The sequence below is a fragment of the Aythya fuligula genome, chromosome 4 (assembly GCF_009819795.1).
Source record: "Aythya fuligula isolate bAytFul2 chromosome 4, bAytFul2.pri, whole genome shotgun sequence".
In the NCBI taxonomy this organism is placed as follows: Eukaryota; Metazoa; Chordata; class Aves; order Anseriformes; family Anatidae; genus Aythya; species Aythya fuligula.
The window spans coordinates 45,648,607-45,670,524 of NC_045562.1; the positions used below are offsets into that span (position 1 = coordinate 45,648,607).

General features: G+C 41.1%; 1 protein-coding gene across 2 annotated transcripts; it reads right to left on the reverse strand.

The window, feature by feature from the left end:
* Nucleotides 1–8,842: 8,842 nt before the first annotated feature.
* ABCG2 (ATP binding cassette subfamily G member 2 (Junior blood group)) lies at nucleotides 8,843–20,183 on the reverse strand. Of its 2 annotated transcripts, none has more exons than XM_032186839.1 (15): nucleotides 20,014–20,183; nucleotides 19,274–19,333; nucleotides 18,710–18,824; nucleotides 18,197–18,349; nucleotides 17,678–17,835; nucleotides 16,850–17,001; nucleotides 16,377–16,481; nucleotides 15,208–15,455; nucleotides 13,687–13,769; nucleotides 12,849–12,938; nucleotides 12,108–12,232; nucleotides 11,199–11,353; nucleotides 10,878–10,967; nucleotides 9,532–9,584; nucleotides 8,843–9,038 (listed from the first exon to the last, which is right to left on the reverse strand). In XM_032186839.1, exons 1-15 carry the CDS (start codon nucleotides 20,181–20,183, stop codon nucleotides 8,888–8,890), a joined length of 1,908 nt encoding a protein of 635 aa, XP_032042730.1. In that variant the 3' UTR covers nucleotides 8,843–8,887. The 2 variants fall into 2 exon arrangements, with proteins under 2 accessions (XP_032042730.1, XP_032042729.1); XM_032186838.1 differs by having other exon boundaries at nucleotides 15,208–15,458.
* Nucleotides 20,184–21,918: the final 1,735 nt, after the last annotated feature.

Consider the following 21,918-nt stretch of genomic DNA (forward strand, 5'->3'; position numbering starts at 1 on the left):
GTGAAGTTCTGCAACGCACATCTCACCTATGTAGCCTGTATTTACATTTAACAGCTTGTAAAATTATTAGATATGCTTTCACGTACTCTCTTCTCCAGGGATTCAACGTAATTCCTTTGGAAAGGTTTTCAGTGTAACCACTGATTTTTAGTATTTAATTTTCTGTGCTTTCCATGTCACAGACGCTTTATTTTTGAAAGGAGGTATGCCACAAATTACGTTGTTTTCCTCTAGAAGGCACTGAAGCACAGTGTGTGTGGTTTTGTCTAGCAGCCTGTTTCAGTCTATGGCTTGTTGGTTTAGGAGAGAGGCTGTCAGTTGTGTTTTTATCCTGAAGATGGCAGTTCTCTTGTATTTAAATTCATACAGTTAGCTTAAAGGAAAACAGAAAGCTACATAATCAAACACATCTTAGCTATTAGTAGGTGATATAGAGGAAAAATGCCTATTTAACGAAGTAAAAACAGCATATTTATGTTATATTGGTGTATTTTTGTTTCAAATTGCAGTTGTTGCCAGAGGCTAGTACTACTTCTTGCAGTGGTGCTATGTGGGCAAAGCTACATTTTGCATATGCTCTTATCACTGCGTTGCCTGGACATACCCAGAGCGCATTCCCTCTAATCAGAGAACGTGCAAAAACTAAGTAAGACTTTATGCCTTTTCCTGTTTTTAAGTTTACAAGAAACCCTATGCACAGAAACTTACTTAATAAAAGGTGGAGCAGGAGGAGGTTCAGTGCGGAGACTGGAATTTCTTGGTAGCTGTGGCTCAAGAATGGAACAAAGTGGGAAAACAGATTGTGAGTCTTATGAAGGGCTTTTTGTTTCTGTAGGTGTTTTTTTTTTTTTGTCCTGCACTAGGAAAAAAATGATGCTCTTGTCTCTCTACTGTCAGAGACCTGGCAGTATGGTTTGAAATAGCTGGCCTGTAAAAAATGCGTATTTGAAAATGTACATTCAATCATGCAGCTCCTTTTTATTTGTAGTATATGTTTATTATGAAAATGAAAATATGTGCATTCATAGCTGTATTTGTTGAGGTATATTTCTGTAACGTGTCGTTACTTAATAACAAACTTCATCTTGAAGTGCATTAAGTTTTCATGGGGTACCCGTGTGTGTCGACAATAGGCCTTGCAGTAAGTGCATGGGCACTTGATAAATGTTTTGAACATTTTTATTATTTCATTTTTAAATTTTAGATTCTAATATCATTTGTCACTTAGTAATAAGGTAAAGTTTGCATAGGAAATAAATGTACAGTGTTTGGTCTTATTAGGAAGCTATTAATTATGCAAGCCTTCTACAATGATCAAGAATGTATTGATCTGTAAAACTGAGCACTTTACTTCCTAATAAACTTCTTATATAATCTGTAAAGCCAATATTGTGCCATACATGTGGATTATTTGTAATGGAACATTAAGAATGCTATTTTTGTATGTGAATATTACTTGTATCTTATCATACCTTACTCTCAAAAGAAATAATAATGTTAAAAGGAAGTACAGGCTGTAAATGAGCATAGAGGACTGGGTTGATCCAACTGCCTCATTGCCCAAACAATGCTTTCCTTAATGCTTCACATTATATCTGCATAAATCTATCTTCTGCTGTTTCAGGTAGCAGCTCTGACTGCTAATAACTGTGTCCCTTTAGTATTTCACAGTTGCTGTTTAAGCTAACTCCATTACTCTTTTGTTCTTTTCCACTTAATTTTTCCCTTTGTTTCAGACAATCCTACATCTGGAGGGTTGCATGCAGCTTGAAAATCCCAGGCTCACATACCAGCTCCATAGTTCTGCCCAGGCAGCAAACAGTAGGCAACTGTCTCACCAGCAAGAAAGTAAACTGTATTAACGAGAATTGAGTGCTTAATGTGAAATCATCATAAGTTTTTAACGAAATTCATACATACTGAGTTTAAGTATTAAGCCTCTAGTCAGTGTACAATAAAAGTCACTGAGCGTGGTAAGAGGGAAGCTTTCTTAGCGAATGCTGTGTGTATGCTGTAGTATTGCTGACTTTGGAAAATTTCTTCAGAAAGCGCAGGTTGAGATGCATGTTTGGAGTAAGAGCCACATAATTCTTCTGAATTCATTCCCCACAAGCAGAAGGAGGGAGAACAAGAAGTGGAGAGAAATCATTTACTTTATGCTTGGAAGGCATTTGCCTTTTTTGATAGCTAGCAGTGAGATGAATGTAAGTTCTGACAGAAGGAAAACTTTTTTTTTTTTTTTAATTAAAAAAATGTAAAATATTTAGGATGAAAGAAGCTATTTGCATTTGTTAGAATGATAATCACACAAACACACATTATTGAGAAAATAAAAATGGGTAGCGTGGAAGATTCATAGGTCTAACGAGTCTTTGTTGGCACTACTGCTATTTACATTTTAGGACTGTGCTCTCTCTCATGCTGTGCTGTGCTATCATTTTTGTGAAAAACACTAAGACAGTGATTGCACTTGACCAAAAAAATTGATGTTTACAAAAATTAACATTTAGTGTCAGTAAATCATTGCTTTTCAATTCAATGAGGGTCCTTTTTAGAAGACTATTTTAATAAAATGTGCAGAAAACCTAGAACTGTTGGGCTATAGTGGGGAATACTGAAATATTTTATCCAGGAAAGAAAAATTCAATGCTTAAGATATTTATCAGCAACACAGAGAAAACCTGTAAACAGGACATTAAAAATGGCTACAACAATTATCCGTAGAAAAGTAAATAACAAAGTAATAAATATGTATTTAACTAAAATTAAGATCTTGTTGAAAGTTGTAGTAACCACACCAAAAGACAAATACAAATATATATGAACAAACAGCAAAAATGCATTTATGAAGTTCGGGATTTTTTTTTTAAACTAGGAGGTTAAATCGTAGCATAGCAGTGTAAATTTTGTACTTGTAAGGCAATTCTCTCTTCCAGAAGTTTTTTGGACTCAGGCCACTTGCATAGTCAATGAAGGCTGTTAGTCTGTAATTAGGACAAAATACTTTCAAAAGGGTAACTTTCTTAACTTTATAACAAAATTAAATAATAGTAGTACATGATTATTAGGCAGTTTGCTGTTGTAAGTATTGGTGATAAATGTATTTCCAAAGTTGTAAGAACTAAAATTTTGAAAACTCAGCCTGAAATTCCATTGGCTACTACACAGCAAATCCTCAGCAAAGCTTGATAATGTATTCTGATTAAAATTAATAAAACCTTGCACGAGTAAGTCTTTTAAAGTTTCCTAGAATCCAGATTAAATCACTTACTCTTCAATGTCAAGAAACCACAACAGGAATTTTTATACACAAAAACACATTTTCAATCAAGTCGGTGACATAATCAGAATGATTACATTTTTACATCGCAGTTGTTTAAGTATGTAAGACAAATCTCAGCAAAAACAATGGTATCAGGCAGTTCTGTCATCTGTAAGCCCCAACCATGCCTGAGCCTTACCACTCTAAATCACTTGGTCTGGGGAACCCTGTCCCCAAGCTCTTGCCGACAGGAGCAACTGTCAGGGATAATTGAGCTCCGAAGCCAAGTGTACAGCAAAGCAAGGATCCTAGCAAGACCCCTTTGGAGGAGATTAATGAGCAAGGCTAAATGAAGCGTGTACTTGTAAAGGCATGCGTGTAAAATCCATCTCTAACGAGGTGGGGAAAGAAAAGAGATTGTGAGAAAAAGTCAGGACCGTTAACCTTGGGGTATTACGAGATGGATGAGAATCTAATTCTTGTCACAAGGTCAAGCTTTTACAAAGCAATTATTAAGGATCTCCATCAGATCAGCATACAGACACACACACGTACTCGGAGCCTTTTAACCTTGGCAACTCCAGGCTCATTGCCCTACCGCTAGTAATCCCTTTCTTTCTTTTTTTTTTTTTTTTTTAATGCTTCTTGACTTTTTTTCCCCCTTCCATTGCACTTCAAGGTACATGTGATAGTGACTACGTATTTTTTATCTCCGGAGGTTTTTTGGTGCATTGTGTTTCTTTCCTTTTTTTATTTGGGCTGATGGATTTTTTTCTCCTCCAGAAAAAGCTTCTCTAATTTTCCTTTTGTTTCTGTGTTGTACAAGGACCTGCAGTACTCTTCTGCTGATTGCTTTGCACGAACCCATTGCTGTTGATCTCCTCAGTGTTATCTTCTACTTAAAAAGGAAAAATACGTAAAATAAACTACAGGTAAGAAGCATTGACCGGCAGCTTTGGTACTCTGAAGGCTTTGTTTTTCCCCATCAGAAAACAATCAAAGCAATACAATAATTACTGATTAGTTCAGCAAGAACCTTGCTGACTAATTTTATTGTTAAGAAAAAAAAAATATAAATGGAAAATAGTATTAATGAAAGCTCTATTAGCATTCTTTGTTCACATCTCTGCAGTTTTCTGCACAAAGCAAGGAATCAAAAGAGAAACTTATGTTGGGGTAATTCCATGAGACAGAGACCTGAATGAAGCAGGAAGAAGGCATTTCTAAAACCATGTTATCTTCTCAGTATGCCTCACAAGTTGGTAATACTACAGCTATCAAGGAAGTTGCACAGGTAAAGAAATGAAGTGTTTGTATTTATTTACCACTGTATGTACAGCACCTATTTCTCTTAGCTATCGTGCCTAATGATGTTGGATATAGTTTATAGAAAGTGCGTTACTGAGCTTTCAAAAACAAATCACAGGACTTGCTATATCCTCAGTATGCAAAGAATTTCCCTTGGATTTCTTAGGAGGTTATATTGTTACGTTGCTGTCTTAGAAGCGCTGATCCAAGCAGTAAAGCCTTAATTGTATACTCAAGTATTTATGGATGCAAGTCATAAAACAAGCTGAAATCCCTGCTTCAGTTCAAGTGCTTTAATAATGCCTAGCTACACTTAGGATTTTTCACCAAGTTTCAATATACTTTTTTTCAGTATTTCAATGGAATAATGTAATGACAGGGTGAATATTTTTTTTTATTTTTTTTTTTTTTTTTTTTGAGGAGAATGCAAACACAAAAGCTAAAAAAATATTCCTATCTCATATGCAATGTTTTTTTTTTTTAATTTTTACCTAAGAAAGATACCAAATGGTGACATGTTGGATGGTTTTAAATGCTTGTAAACAGAAAGGAGAATAGAAATCTTCAAAAAGAATGCTGTAGTAATTGCAACAATAATAATTAATAATTAATAACTTTAATAATTGCAACAATTGCCTGCATTGTGCGAGTACCAGGTCCATCTGTGGTGTTCGTGGGAGGCATATTCTTAACAAACATCTACAAAGTACAACCAGGTAAAGGACAGTTTCCAGGCAGTTTGTGTGGTAAATAGGAGGAAAAATACTCCCTCTATCCCTAAAACATGGCCGGGGAAGGGCTCGTAATCATGCACAATTTCTGGTGCACTTCAGATTGCTGATACTTGTCTCTGGAGCTCTGAAAGCTGTGGAATGTCCCACTTAATAAACAGCACGTCGTGTTTATCTGTTCCAAATAGTTGTGACTCATTTAGGTGGTTTGTCCATGAGTTCCTCCTAGGGTCCTATGAAATGTTGAAGATGGAGGCAGGACATTCTGACTGCAAAGCACCGATCACCAGACCTTTCCTACCCCAGGAACTGATGACTGTTCCAAAATATTCAGGTAAATGGTTTACTGCACACTATTTCATAATAGAGCTAGGGTATGTGAAATAAATTGATGGTAAGTACGGTGTCATTTAAAACCAGAGAAGTGCCATATTTTAATGAAAACAGCGTCTCTTTATAAGCTGTATGGGAACCTGTTGTCTTGGCATTTTACTCAGCAATCTGTCATCTCAGAGCTTCACCAGAAGAGAGCTGAGGTACCTTATATTTACATCTTTCTTTCATAACCAAAGGGACTGTAGTTAATATTGTTTCTCTTTACAAACAAAATCCACATAGTGCAAGATGAAAGTTTTCCTGGTGATTAGAGCCCCCAGTTGATGAAAGCTCTCCAATCTATCTGAAGTTACTGGAAAGCGTTACGAGCAGGGCTGTGGTACAGCAGGCTTACTGTCAAGCTATCAAATGCTTCGAATATGGACTACTGAGGCTGATGAATGGAAAAAAAATATATTGTTTTCCCTTGCCTTGGCTTCCTGAATGTAAACAAAAACAGGAATGACATTCAACCTCTGTGTTTTTTCCTTCCATAAATTCCTTGTATGAGAAATTCTGCTATGTCAGGCTGAATCCTGACATCCTTTTCCGTATTTAAATAGCTTTTATGAAATATATTGTCACTGATGTTGAAGGGATCTCACTTAATTAAAGTCTGAGCAAAAGAGGAGGATAGGACTTAGTGCTCATATGCTATTTCTTAAATTATTTTCCTGGCAAGTTACTAAATTTTATGTGATCCTGTTATCACTTTGATTACTTAAAAAAAACATAAATATTGTCCCAAAGAAGACTTACAGAAAATACTGCCTAACTTATTTTCCTTTGCAAAAAAATATTTGTGATCTCTTTGTTCACATAATTATATCTTGTAAATAATTATGTATGAATTTTTTCAGAAAGCACACAAAAATAGACATTGGCTATATCTTAAAACCAAAGCAGAGGGAGCTGGGTATGGTCACATCTCCCAGAACAAAGTAATACCACGACTATGCTCCCAGACCTCAAAAACAAAAGACACACTTTGAAGAAAAAGCAAATAAGCATCAACTTGGAGATATATCTATTCCAGTGGGGCTGTCCTAAATGATGTGTTGTTTTGGTTTAAATGCAGTCCTTTCTACAGAATTATGGAAGAGCATATGGGACCTGACTCCTAAAAGAATTAGACCACAATTTGATTTATATAAATTGATATGTCAGTGTAAATAAAATATTTTATATATTTGTGTATGTCTATCAATATATGGAAAGTAGTATAGAGAGGCATTATTTAATAAATTTAATTCTGAAAAGAATCTATAGAAGTAAATGAAATGAGTTAAAAGCAAAGTAAGCTGGCTTCCTGATGGGGTTAACATTGAATCATTAACACCTTCACCCAGCTTCTGTGTATAAGGTGGAAATCTGTCTAAACTCAAAACCTGTTCAGCCACAAAATACAGCTCAAACTGCCATGCTGAGAAACCTGAGGTTTGTTTTGCTGATCTCTTCTTTCTCCCATACAGCAAAAGACTCAAACTTACACTACAATTAATATTTATGCTCCGCAGAAAATGTCCATGAGTAGCAAGTGCCTATACTGAGCAAAGAAGTGCCATGAAGATGGAATGTGCACATCCCAAATTAAGGGCTTAAACAGGAGCAACTTAAGTTTGGTTACTTCATCTTTTTACGCATAGCAAAATCAGAGCCATATGCTGCTTGCTGAGATGTCTCTATGGCAAATACAGATGATATAGAATAAATCTTTTGCTTAAACACAGAAATATTTGTCACGCCACTGGCTTGTAAGATTGTGTCAAGGCTGGGCCTCATCGTCCCACTATAAAACAAAACCAGAAATACTCTATTTGTATATTTATTTTGTTAATTTGGAAGTCTGTATGTTTAGATATGTGGTAAAAATCAAAATAGCAGGTATGTGATGAAATCAAAATAGATATGTGGTAAAATCAAAATGTGGTAAAATCAACTAATAGGGGACCTGAGTAACACAAAACTATTATTCATATTTGGTTCTAGTTGTTAGTGTTACATACATGGAAATGCTTGAAGGCGGACTTTTGGTTCACCCATAACAGTGTAAAAATAAAGAATGTTTGCATAGTTTTTTAAATAAGGAGATCAATTCATTATAAGAACAAGAAGTTTTCATTTTGAAAAACTAATGTTATTATATCAAAGTGTAAATGGATGGCAGCATATGTTGTAATGCAGAGCTGTCAGACTGCTTTTAAAACTAAGGATCATAACCTATTTTGGGAAAACCAAGTATGTTCAAGTAACTGAACAGAGAAATATTAACGATCTTCCAAGTACTTGGCTTTTCTCAGTTTTTCAGGGCTCTTGGCAATGTCATGGATCTCTTTTGTGTGCATTATTTTATTGCATGTGTTCTTTGTCATGTGTTTTTTTTGTTTGTTTGTTTTTGTTTTTGTTTTCTGTAAAATTGAGGTCACATTTAACACCTTCCTGTATGATTGCATATGTGTACTTTTTGAGGACTGGCAATAAATTTGTGATTAAGCGTGCCTAATTATTGTGTTTTTAAAACTATATTGGCCTTACATCATTAAGAGTTTTGAAACTTTTTCAGAATTGTAAATGTATGAATGATTCAGTGTGGGTGAAGTTGTAAATGAAATCATGTCCATCTTTCGTCTGCCATGAAAGACACTTCTAAAGAATGGTTTTCAGCTGCTAATTCAAGTAATCTTTGCCTTTATAGCAATGGCAAAGAAACCATACTAAATCCTACTGTTTAAAAAAAAAAGAAAAAAAAAAAAGATACTGGTTTTAGGACAGGGCCTTCAGGCACTTTCTGAAACAGAAGCACTTCCAAATATTTAAATTCAGTGTGCTGTGTAAAGTCACTATGTGACTAGAACCAAAGCTGCCCTCTGTGCCTGCTGGTGCGAGTACAGGGTTTGTTTTGTCGGTTTAAGCCACTAAATGTTAATTTCATTTGTTAAATCTCGAACAGGAACGTGCTGAAGGACTGGGTGGTTTGCTGAGGAAATGAGGACTTGTGCGCTTGTTACAGCAATAAAGAGAAGTGAAGTGTGCCACGTTTCAGTGAAGTACATCAACACTATGTCTTTAATGTTACACAAAGATCAGCATTACATCAGAGAGCTTTGCGATCAGGAAAGTACAAAGGAGGTATCATAAAAATAATCAAGTCAGTTGCATGGTCAGTTTATTAGGCTGCTGAACAGAGCCAGATGAGCTTTTATTTCTTGGTTTAAGAAAACTTCTTCATGAAGCGGAGTTTCAGGTATGAAATTGCAAGGAATATTACTGTCATGCAGGCAAGAGCCACGTGATTCTGCCACAGGCCCCAGGTGCTCACGTCAATGCCTTGACTTTTAAGATACTGGTCTCCAGTACACCACCTACAGATAAATACAAACAGATTTATAAACGTTGTCTGTTTTAAGTATCTAGGAAGATCCCTAGAAGTTGTCCTCTGATTTCATGTCAATAGGAGGCTGGGCAAACCTCTGTTAAATGTTGCTGTTTTATTTTCTATTTATAAGTTTGTTTTTCAGGTAGCTACAGTCAGTTTCTTGCAGGAGGCTGAAACTGATTTTGTTAGGCTTCATGATCATAATGTGCATATGCATTTTAGTAAATACAGTATAAAAAAAGAAGAGCATAATGGCAGGTATGTCTAATGTTAACAAAGTGTGACAAAGCACAGACCGTTCTCTGCAGACCGATGCAAAAACCCAGTAAGAGTCCATCTTCCATATAAAAGCTCCTGTGAACTCTGCTGGTCATTGATAAATGTCCATGAACAGACTAAGACTCATGGTGGGATTCATTTTAATGTACCCAAATACTTACATCGGGATTATCGTCTGAAAGTTATCCATGCCAGGAAACCCTGTGTTGTTGGTGCAAAAGTTCAGACCAGACAGTTCATTAATTTGTAATGCCTTTTAAAGCAAAAGAAACAATGACAATAGAAATTAGCAGGTAAAGGAATGATAAGTTAGCAAGCTGAGGCATAATTAAATTGATATATATTGTAAAAGTATGATGGTATAATTATTTATTATGTTGGCCAAATCTACTCTTTACCAAGAGCAGCTCAGTGTCTTTTATGTTAAGAGAGAAATGTGTGCAGTCCACACAGCACAATGCTCGAGTGTCTGTAAGCTGTAACAGCATCCATGGGTTAGAGTGCTTTTGCACAGGAATATCCCAGCCCCAATTTCTCAGTGAAACACCACCATGCCTTAAATTATCAAAAAATGGGAGAAAAGTTGTCAGCTTGACGTGGGTTTGTTTGATGGCAAAGAGAAAAAATACTTTTTGAGGGTGTCGTGGTTTAACCCAGCTGGCAGCTAAACACCACGCAGCCGTTCGCTCACCCTCCCCCCTCCCTCTCTGGGACGGGGGAGAGAAATGGAAAGTGAAGCCCGTGAGTTGAGATAAAGACAGTTTAATAAGACAGGAAAATAATAATAATAATAATAATAATAATACAATGATGATAATAGTACTACTAATAATAATATGTACAAACAAGTGATGCACAATGCAATTGCTCACCACCTGCTGACCGATGCCCAGCTTAACCCCGAGCAGTCCGGCCCCCTCCCCCCCGGCTAGCCACCCCTATATATTGTTTAGCATGACGTCAGATGGTATGGAATACCCCTTTGGCTAGTTCGGGTCACCTGTCCTGGGTCTGTCCCCTCCCAGCTCTTACTGCACCCCCAGCCTGCCTGTTGGCAGGACAGAGCAAAAGTCTGAGGTGTCCTTGGCTTGGTATAAGCACTGCTCTGCAACAATTAAAACATCGGGGTGTTATCAGCACTCTTCTCATCCTAAGCCAAAACACAGCATTCCACCAGCTACTAGGAAGAAAATTAATTCTGTTCTAACTGAAACCAGGACAGAGGGATAAAACTGCTGTTCTTTATGATGTATCATTTTCGTCCTACTATGTTCCAGTGCAAAGCTAATTAGTTAGCTTTGTCTCTCTCTCATTTGAGGTCCTTCCTTCTTATAGAAATTAGCTCTTCTAAACAGCCGTGGGTGTTACCTGATGAGAAGCCCTTCTTTCAAGATGATACCACACTAAGTTTGAAGATCACTGTATTTAACTAGCTTACCTTTTGCTCATTAATGCATTAAATTTGGAATTTCTTCTACCACTAGTAAAGGGCTTCCTTTTAAGCAAATCATTTTCATGTCAGTACACAGGAAACTACAGCACTTACTGTCATTCCATATCGAGGGATGCTAAAGTACTTGAGCCAGGAAAGCCAGGACATGATGCTCGTGAGATTTACCAGCAACCCAGAGAAAATCTAGAGTGAAAATAAAGAACATTGCTGCGAGCACTTCTCCACGTTGCTGGCAGTACTCTGCCTGCTGGAGCTGCTGAGAATACCGCAGGGAAACTCTCCCCGCCTTGCACCCAGCCCCAGGTTGTTTTGGAAAGCACAAATCCAAACTCAGCCCCGCAGTCTTTCTGCAGAATTTGGCTGAACTCTGTGAAGTTTGGATTTCTCCCTAGTGAAGTAAACAATGCTACTCACAATCATAAAAACAAATGTGATAGTCATGAATAGGTTGGCTACAGCGACCACGTCGTGTCCTGTTGCGATGGCTAGAGCCATGGAAGTGGCTGTGTAGGACACCATTGTAAGGGTAAACAGCATTATAAAGAAGGCTTCTGCTGTCGGCTTCAAACCTTAAAGAACAAAACAAGAAAGTTTTCAGTATGACCCTGCCAAAAGCGATACCACAAGCTCTACAGTGCTGTGCTGCCTACAGAATGTCTTGTCTGCCAGCATAGGCTGTGTGGTTGAGACCCAAGACTGCAGTTGGACTGTGACATCCAAAATGTGCATGCCTTGTCAGCAGAGTTATGCTAGGAAAACAGTCTGTCTGGGACGTGTTTGAGCATGGCATTTGAAGGCATTACAGCGCTGTAAAAGTCGGTGCTAGCAATTTTCAAATTTCTGCTCATTAACCAGAAGACTTTTCACCAGAAAGAGTAAGTTGACAGTAACTCAAACTACATGATGTTCTTATAAAAAAACAAAAACAACAACAACAAAACAAACAAACAAACAAAAAAAACACTTTTCCTTTGATAGGTATTATTGCAAGCATAAAAAAAGTATCTCGTAAGAGTCGCTGAAAGTTAAAACAGCTATAAATGAAAAGGAAGAAATCAAACATGTATGGTAATGACTGTGACTCTCCTCTTTCTAGGGGCAGTGGAGAAGAAACACACTGCATGTTCTGACCAGAATGCTCAAATATTAAGAAGTGTGTCTGTAAAAGCATGGCATGCTGCAGGCAAGCATAATAACCGGTGCCATGCCAAAGTAGTGCTCTAGCAAATATAAATCTACATAAATACATGTGCATATATACAAGTGAGAGCCTTGTCAATTTGTTGGGGGGCTGGTAACGGAAGCATGGAAGGCAATACTTGCCTAACATGAAGTATGTTATGCAGGTGAAGATGATGCTCGGTAAAGTCCTAATGGGTATCAAATCAGCCATTAGCTTTGAGATGAAATATGCAGCTGTTCCGTAGTACCCGCTGATATACTCATGTCTGGAACACAGAAATATGTACAGCACGTCACAAAATCTGATCACTAAAGTAAATTTGTTTTAACTTGGAGACAAATGAAGCCTGGTATAAACTGGAAAAAGGAAAAAAAATAAAGTTCTTTCATGGATAGGCTGTAATGTTAATGTCCAGTAAGCCATTCACTACAGTAATGGTGCTGTTTTCATATGCAAATCAATATGAATACTTGTGCACATGTTTTTTTAGTAAAGATCTGTATTGGCAAAACAGAGAGAGTAATGCTTAATTAACGTTCCTTTTCTCGGTAGTGCAAACTGTACAGCCTTAAAGAGTCCGGTGAGGCACTATTTAATGTTGTCACTATCAAGTCACAATCTTACTAATCAATACCTAAATAGGGTGTTCTCTGATTTCTTCCTATAAATATTAATTTAAAACTCTGAGGCATATGCAATCATAGATATGGTTTGGGGGATTTGCAGACAGTTCACTAACAGGCTAAGAGTACGCATGGAGCACTGACAGGGAAGTAATTTGAAAACCATACACAAGGCATACTTAAAAGTCCAGGAAGATAAGCAAACAGATGACCTCTCTAACAACAGACCGTGTTCATGTTTTAATAGGTTTTACTTACATAAATATCTTCTTTTCCACAACAAAGAGTTCAATAGCTGAAATACTGCTGAAGCACTGGTTGGTGGTCAGAAAGAACATGGCACCAACTCTACAAACAGCAGAATGGTAGGCAGCATTAAAAACGTGATAGAAATGCAGTTTTTTTCCAGTGCGCCATGTGCAGGCACACATGCACATTGTGGCCCTGGCGAGTGGCAGCGTTTGACCTCCCATACAGTGTTCCCCAGGAAATTGTGTGGCTGCAAATTTGGGGCCACAGCAAAGCTGATATGGTTCGCACAGCATTTTGCTACACGAGGGCAAGGATAGTCTGTTCTTTGGTACAGTCAAAAGCTTGAAAATGAATTTCCTATTTTCTTTAGTTTAATTTGCTGAGAGTTTACAAATTCTCTGGCTGTGAGGCATATATCTGATAAAAGACAAGGAAACTTTGCTGTCACACTTTTATAAGTGGTTTAAAACTAGACGGTGGATATGTCAGTGCTCTGAAGCAGTTCCCTGCAGTCTGCTGCTGCTCTGCATTTTCAGCTGCCTGATGGGCACCGAAAAATGTCATCCTGCTGAGGAACATCATTCCCTTCAGCTGCACGGCTCGGCCAGGCTGCAGCACACCAGGCGGGACCGGGTTCCTGCATTGCTGTTGAGCGGGGAGGAAGGAGACCACCCTCACCTCCACATCACGAAAGCAGCATGACCAGATGTACTGAGGAGGAGCATTTGCTCTAATCAGGCTGATAGGTTCCTAAAGCTCTCAGTGGTTGCTTATCCAATCCTGTCCCATATCCTATCATAATAATGAGGGAGCTTTTAGAAATCCAGTGAGTGAACTGACTAACCTGTTCTGGAGGCCAGTGGTGTCGTTTTTAAGTCCAAAGAAAATGGTACCTACAACCAGTCCCAGGAAAACTGTAACAACCACCTAAATGTAAAAAAAATTAAAAGAGCAGGAAAAATATTGTTCTCGTTGCTTTCAAAGCCTCAGCAATTATTTTCACACTTCCCAGTGTACCACTGTGGGGCTCAGTTGCACACCTTATTCATGTGATTTGTTCTTAACAGCATTGGTATCAGGCAGTTCTGTCATCTGTAAGCCCCAACCATGCCTGAGCCTTACCACTCTAAATCACTTGGTCTGGGGAACCCTGTCCCCAAGCTCTTGCCGACAGGAGCAACTGTCAGGGATAATTGAGCTCCGAAGCCAAGTGTACAGCAAAGCAAGGATCCTAGCAAGACCCCTTTGGAGGAGATTAATGAGCAAGGCTAAATGAAGCGTGTACTTGTAAAGGCATGCGTGTAAAATCCATCCCTAACGAGGTGGGGAAAGAAAAGAGATTGTGAGAAAAAGTCAGGACCGTTAACCTTGGGGTATTACGAGATGGGTGAGAGTCTAATTCTTGTCACAAGGTCAAGCTTTTACAAAGCAATTATTAAGGATCTCCATCAGATCAGCATACAGACACACACACGTACTCGGAGCCTTTTAACCTTGGCAACTCTGGGCTCATTTCCACTCCACACTGGCTGCTTTGCTCACTTGTTATGTAGAATGTACCGAAGGCAGCAGTCCCTGCCCCTGCCTTGGGCCTGATTTTTTTATTACTTTCCCTGCTGTGAATCGCTGTGGGAGCTTTGGTGGCACACAGCCTGCAGGGTTTGGTTGGTGCACTGGGGGATTCCTGAGGCCTGGTAGCCTTTGTGTGTGAAGGCAACACACGACTTTGAACCAGACCACACTTCTGGCTTTGGTTCTGCTGAAAAAGCAGCGCTAACAGAGCCAGTTGGTAGAACATGCTCGTGTTTTGTAGCAAGGGCTAAGCTCTGATTTTCATGACTTATTTTTCAGAAGGTATCACACTCATTGTGAACAGATGGGAAAGTATCTCTACATGCGAGCCAACACTTAGTGAGCTAAGATAATGAATTATGCAATCATAGTTGTTGAACTATCCTTGGGTGGAGGTGAGGGGCAAGATTTGAGGGCAAATCCTGCTGTGACAAGGCTGGACAATCAGCCTAGAGTCTGAGGCATGCTCCTGAGACAAGGTGTGCAACTGTGGGGAGGTTGTCTGTCCCTGGCCAGCAGCAGGGAGCAGAACACCTTGCTGAAGAAGACTCTGCCTCCCGAGGTTTTATGTAGCCCAAAATACGTCACTGAACTCATTGTGCTGTTCATATGGGAGCATTCAGAGCATCCTCTGGTGAGCTGTGAAACAGCACACCTTTTGCACACGCTTTTTTTCAGATGCTACCTTCAGTCAAAATACCAAGAGGCAAAACTCTTCCCCACAGCTGGTCTAATACAGGAGCAGCTGAAAGTGAATGTTTATTACAGACCAGATAGATACAAATAACCTTACCTGAGCTATGGAAGCTTGAGGGTTTCCCACCAGATTTTTGAACGTGCGCCTGGACACCCACTTCAGCTGGTGACAGAAGGAGTTGGTGTATGTAATTTGTCTGAAAAATGCTTTTGTTTTCTTTGTATTTCCCAATGAAATATTCTCTAGTATTGATTTTGTTTCTTGATAGTAGGTAGAGTTGCAGTATTTTTCTGCTAACTTCTCAGCCAAGGTTGTGTTGTATTCAATGTGTTCTTCAACACTCTCTGCTGGAAAGGTTGGAAAAAAAAAAAAAAGATTAAAAAAAAAAGAGTAGTGTAAGGGATGGGAAGATGCGTTAGGAGCTAGGCCTAAAGAGTTCCGCAGTTGGGGTGGGAGCATTACTAACAAAGGAGAAGAATCGATATGCATGTTTAGCTCCAGACACCCGCTGCAATCAGCCTTGTGCAAAAAAGCATGCATGAGTGCAGGTGAGAGTTGCTGGTTTGGGGATGATTTCAGCCTTACCCCAGCTTCAGGGAAGCATTTCCCTGTCCCTATTGCCAGCTTACTTGGAGGTGAGAAAAAGGAATTTCAGAACAGATAAGCTATTCCATTATGTTAAAACTAACTGGCATAGCTACACCAAATGTGTTCCTAACCAGAATAATTGTCCTGGTTTATCATTAGAGCTAGTGCAGGGCTTCAGTTGATTTGCCTTGAAGATGAAACCAGCTACTTTGTGCTGAGCTGTAACAAGATTTCCTTAAATTCCCAGACATTACAGCTTCAGCACAGGCAAATATTATTTTGCCTTTAACACCTACTAATTTGATTGTGACACAAAAGCATGCAGGTCAGCTTGTTGAAGAAATGGATAGCAACAGTAAATGAATAAACACCTCTCTATGAGAGGCAAACTATTGCAGAGACAGGAATATTTTATATAGCAGGGCTGTACATGAATTTGGTATTTACTTCAGGAAGTGCTAATTATTTTCAATGAATAAACAAACAGTATTTAGGAAGGTCATAGCCTTAAAGCAACACGGGTCAGCAGTACATAATAACCCGAGGCACACAGATAACCGTATGTGTGTACAACACTGTTACTGCTCGTCTGGCACTGTGAGGGATGTGTCTGTGCTGGGCTGGACACCTGGCTGCAGACACGTGGCAGATATTGCTTTCAGCTCTCTGCCTTGTACCTGAGTTGTCTTCGTCGGTCTTGTTCACCGTCACCGCCGTGGAGTCCCCGTTGATGATGTCCAGGAAGAAGTCGGCAGGATTGTTGTAAGGCTCGCACTCGTAGCCTGCAGTGACAAGCGCTAAGTGGCAGCTCGGTGATGGGCAAGAGGCCGCGTGCAGCCACCATGCCTATAAGAGGGATGCGCGGTGCTGCTGAACCCCAGCCTGCTGAATGCCTGCTGAACCTCACCCCATGCTTTGTCTAATTAACATGTGCCCAGGAGCAGCTGATTAGAAGTCAGCCCCATCATCCAAAACACATACAGGTCAAGAGGTGGAACCCCAAGAGAAACTCTCAGCCTGTTAAAATCTTGGACTTGCTAATCCATACCACATCCAGCTCTCATCACGTACTATTGCTGTTTTTCTTGCTCAAGTGCTCGTGCAAGCTGCGGATCTAGATGCAGCAGTCACCACGGTGTGTTATGCTCACCGATAGATTGGAAGTAGGTGATGGTCTGCTGAGCGGGGCCATGGTACAGCATCCGCCCCGCAGCCAGAAGCGTCAAGCTGTCAAACAGCCGGAATATGGAGTACCGTGGCTGGTGGATGGAGAAGATGATTGTTTTTCCTTGCTTTGCCATCCTGAATGGAGAGTGAAGTGTAACAGAGGTGTTAGCTGCAAGAGTCCTTTCAGCATTTAGACAGAGAATTTGCAAGGTCAGTTAAGGCTTGGTCAAGGGCAATTAAGTCAGGATGTGAGAAAGGGGAAGGGGGAAGGAAAAAGGATGCAGAGGAAATCTATAGGTGATACCAAAAGTGCCTCTGTGAGAAAAGGGAAGTTCCCTCTCGCTGGGGAGGCCGCAGGGGGAGAAGGTCCAGGAAGGCTCTGGTGCAAATTGGAAGGCTCTGGAGAGGGGCGTTTAAGTCATTGAAGTGTAAGAAATGTAAAATGATGTAAAATTTGCAAGTTTTTGTTTTCCCAAAGATAGGGCTGAGATGTTGTCATGGGGAAGAATCTAGCTGCGTTCTAACTAATATCTGTAGTCAGACTGTACAGCAGGCGTATTTATCACTGTTCTGGCCAAGGCAGATGTGAAAATAAACACTTGCACCTAAGAACATAGCTGTCAGGGACAGACAGCAGCCCCGGTGTGCACCTGGGACATTGCTTGGCACTGGGAGACCAGACTGCCTTTTCTTACTGCCTTTGCAGTTTTGGCTCGGTGGAAAACAGTGATATGTGTGATTTCCTTGTCTGCTTATTCTAAACATGATCCAAGTGCAAACAAAGTGCAGGCACTGGTTCCTAGGACATCACCTTTTCAGTAGCAGCAGGACGGCGTTAGCGGTGCTGGCATCCAGTCCAGTGGTTGGCTCATCCAAAAAGAGGATGGTGGGATCTGTGATGAGCTCCATCCCGATATTGGTCCTTTTCCGCTCTCCCCCGGACACCCCACGAGTGAACTGGGTGCCAACCTGGTGCGGAACAAGAAATTTGTGTCAGGTGGCCTGATAACACATGCTGCAGTGACCAGCATCCTCCTGGCACAGCGGCATTCTGGAAGAGCTGTAAGAAATTTCTTAACATCAGAGGTAGCTGCAGTATCCTCACTACCTTTCCCTGTCCCCATGGTGTGATAACGCATGCAGTAGCAGCGCAGAGCCTGTACCAGTCACCACGCAGAGGTCTTGTTAATTCTTACAGTACTGAAATTCTCTGGGCTGCTTTACTTTATTTTTCCTTTTTTTTTTTTTTTTTTTTTTTCATCTGCCACGTGACTAATTAAATCACTTCATATTTCTTTGTGATTTAGGCATTGCATTTAAATGCCATTACCTTGGAATCTGCCACTTTGCTCAAACCCAGCTCCTTGATGATCTGATTAACTCGTTCATTTCTGTCCTGCTCCTTCACAGAGTTTGGCAAACGGAGTGCTGCTGAGAACTGCAAGTTTTCTCTGATGGTCAGGGTTCCCATCACCACATCATCCTTCAAAAGAGAAAGAGCAGATACTCGATGTTCACTCGGCAATTTGTGTTTTCCCTGATAACTGCATCTAGCTGTGTTTTATGTGGTCCTTGCATGAAGAGGGGTGGTGGCAACTGCTACAACGTGTAGCAGGAGCTTCCAAGGAGGAAGGAGGGAAAGGTACACCCTGAGGGATGTCGTTTTCCTTCACTTCTTGGCATGTGCTACTCCCCAGCCCACCCCAGACAGACCACAGCATTAGTGACACCACCCCTGGGCAAGTGGAGGTGAGAGCTGTGCACTTGCAGCACTGATGCCAGTTCTTGCAGCTGTGGGCAGGAGGGGACAGGAGCAGCCTTGGGGAGATGAATGCTGTCCTACCTGCACTACATATCCAGAGGTACATTTAAAGTTGGCAGGCTGAGGAGCTCCATTGATCAAAATGTCACCAGAAAGCCCATGAGGGTCTTTCCTTGCAGCCAAAATGTCGAGCAGCCTAGAAGAGAAGGAGGTCACTTTGTGTAATTGGCATGTGCGAGGTCAGATGACACAAGATGGACAGCAATGTGTAAGCATTCCATAGTAGAAGCATGCTATTTAGAAAACATCTGGCAGCCTTCAAGGAGCTGAGTTTCTTTTCTCCTGGATTCTTAAGGAAGTGAGGTCTGTGCAATTTCACAGCTTGTGTCCATTCACTCAATAGTAGGAGCTTAACCCAGAATGATACGTAGTGTATCAGTGAAGTGTGCTACACTTAAATTACATATTTGTCATTTAAGCTGACTGTCTGTTTTGAATTCAGGTATTTCTCAGAAATCAGTGAGATTTGCAAAGTTGTAAATGAAACAAAATCTTTCCCTGACATTCTTGTCTATTACTGCAAAATATGTGCAGATTCATTTTCTCTTTGGTGTAAATGATGCATAGAACAGAGGGGATACTTACGAAGATTTACCACTGCCAGTGGGCCCCAAAATTGCATTCAGTCCTGGTCTCATGATGCCACTGTAAGACAAAATAGATAGATGACATCAGTAGTTCAGAGTTTCTCTCAATCTGATTTTCAGGCAGGCTACACTCAGAGGCTGGGTGGAAACAGCTTTTAAGTGTTGAAGTGGGGAGAAGAGCCTGTAGAAATGATGGATGAGGATGCTGCTGCTTTTTCTCCTGGTTGCTGGAGCGCGCACAGGTGTTGCTGATAGTTCTGCCTAGCCCCTAAAAGTGCACTCAGCAAGTACTTGTGTACGCAAGAGGCAGGCTGCACGTGCAAATGCCTGCGTGTTGTGATGCCAGCTTTGTCTGGCACTGAACTCTGGTGCCTGTTGTGAGTACCTGGGCTTAGGGTCTGGCCCAGGACGACCATTCTCGTGGTCTAGCACTGTGCAGCCTTGGAGGCCTGGTTTTACTTTCTGACCCATGCTTCTTCTGCTTTAATTTCTTACTGCGGAAATTTCTGGTTCTACAGATTAAGAAACATACACAGTACACAAGCGGCTCATTTGCCACAACCACAGTACTCTGGCCATGGCCATAACTCAGGCAGGTGAAAGCAAGGATATCTATTATATGTAACATTTATATAATTCTGCGCATTGTGATCAATGGCTGAGTGATGGCAGTGGGCTTCTCTGCCAGGAACAGAAATAAAAGATGGGCTTACTCCAAAGAGAAGTCAAAATACCTACTTGAGATCTCTCAAAACTTCTTTGCTCGCTGTTTTTCTACAGCACAGAAACCCAGACTTCACCTTCACACTGTAGGAGATGTTGTGGAAAGTTAGTGTGCTTCCTCCCTGGTTTTCAAGGTCTGGAGAGAGCGTGCTGCTCGGGATGCCATTTGTGCTCGACTCTGACATCTGAATGTTTATGTAGGACTGGCCTCCTGCCATTTTTCCTCTAGAAATTAAGAAAATGGGGGGAGGGGAGAAAAAACTTGGTTAGGTATGGAGAAGAAGGATGTGTCTGGCCCAGTGTGTGGCACTGGACCTGCTGGGGGCCTTGCAGATGCATCCATCCCAGTCTCTCTCCATCTGGGGAGGAGTCTCCCAGCCCTAGTGAGCCCTTCTCCTGTGTGAGCTCCAGGCACCTTTCACTGCAGGGCTTTGCTGACCTGATGCTCCTCCTGGAGGGCAGCCTGGGACAGAGGAGCGCTGCAGGTAAATTCTGCCAGCATGTTTGAGACCACCAGCACAACGGGCTCTCTGAAAGGCCAGCTGCAACCTGTGAGGGGCAGGGGGACCTGGCTTGATATTCCTCTCACCCCTGGCACTCCTGTGCAGTGACAGCAAAATTTAGAAATCGCTGGTTTATGTTTATAATCGAAATAATTCGGTGAGGCTACAGGAATGCAGCAACTGGCACCGTTCCCAAGGCTTTCTTTTCCTTGGGCTTGTTTTTATGCCAAATCTGGAAGGCTGTTGCAGTGTAATAGCCATCATTACCCCTCCTTGACTGACCCCTTGTCAGCCAGGCTCCTACCTGTAAGCCCATCTCAAGCTGCAGGCAATACAGGGAGAACATGCTCCTGGGGGATGCTGCCAGCCTTGCACAGGCAGAGCTTTGTCCCCTTTGTGCTGCCAAGTGGCCCGAGCTACCTGAGACAGGGGCAGGATCCAGCCCCTCCATGTATATCAGGGGGACTGCTCTGACTCTAACTAGGGCAGCTGGCCCCGGGGGAAATGCTGGTAACACAGCAGTTTGGGGCAACAGAGAGGCAAGGGGAGCTGCCAGGAGCTGTGGGAAAGTCAGTCCCCTGCGTTAACATGGCTGTTCCCTTGCAGCAGGGAACACAGATGGTGAGACCTTCTCAGGCATGCCGAATAAACGGGAGAGCAGTTAATAAAACGAGCCTCTCCAAAACAGCCATTTAATCTATCATAGTCATATGGTCACATAAAAACCCAGCCCTCATCTTTTCCAGCATCTTTTCCACTGATGCTGGCATGCTGTTGTGGTTGTCTGACAGCCAGCCAAGCCCCCGGCAGTGATGAGCAGAGTGAAGCGCTGCCTTCAGGACCAGGCTTTCTGCATGTGAGGGCTGCACGGTCCCACCAAGGCCACCTCTTCTGACAAAACTGGGCAGCAGCTGCATGATGTGGGTGCAGAATACACCAGAAAGAAAGCGCAGCACTGCCCTAGGTATATTGATGCATCTGTACAGCACCTAGATGAGTATTTTACTCACCCAGATTTTTTCTCAGCTTAGTGTTTCAGTATTCCCAATGAAACATTGTGAACATGCTGTGTGAGGTGGGAGTCTGTGGAATGGCTTCGCTGATTTTCATTTCGCTTGGGTTTGCTGCTTACTGGCAGGCTGTTCCAGCAGCGCTTTGGGTCATGGCTGGCACAGCACAGGGAGAGGAGCAAGTGCTACCCGCAGAAGTAATGTCTGTGCGCCCCAGCATGAGGCTTGTAGTTTGGTTCTCTCTTTTGGAGACTTTATTGTGGTTTTTGTTTTTGTTTTTTTTTTTTTTTTTGTTTTTTTTGTTGTTTTGTTTTTTTTGTTTTTTTTTTTTTTTACATTACTGTAGGGTAAGTGCTGCCAGTGAGATGCTCATTTTATAAACAAACCCTTTCACTTCTGATCTATCA

Bases quoted from the DNA above. Each gene is read 5' to 3' on its own strand.
- ABCG2 (XM_032186838.1), bottom strand. From the start codon at position 20,183: ATGTCAGAGTCGAGCACAAATGGCATCCCGAGCAGCACGCTCTCTCCA. The intron at 18,825-19,273 runs GTAAGTATCCCC...CTTCTCTTCTAG, and splicing joins ACTGGCAGTGGTAAATCTTC to GCTGCTCGACATTTTGGCTG. The intron at 17,002-17,677 runs GTGATGTCCTAG...CTCTCCATTCAG, and splicing joins GTCCTGCTGCTACTGAAAAG to GATGGCAAAGCAAGGAAAAA.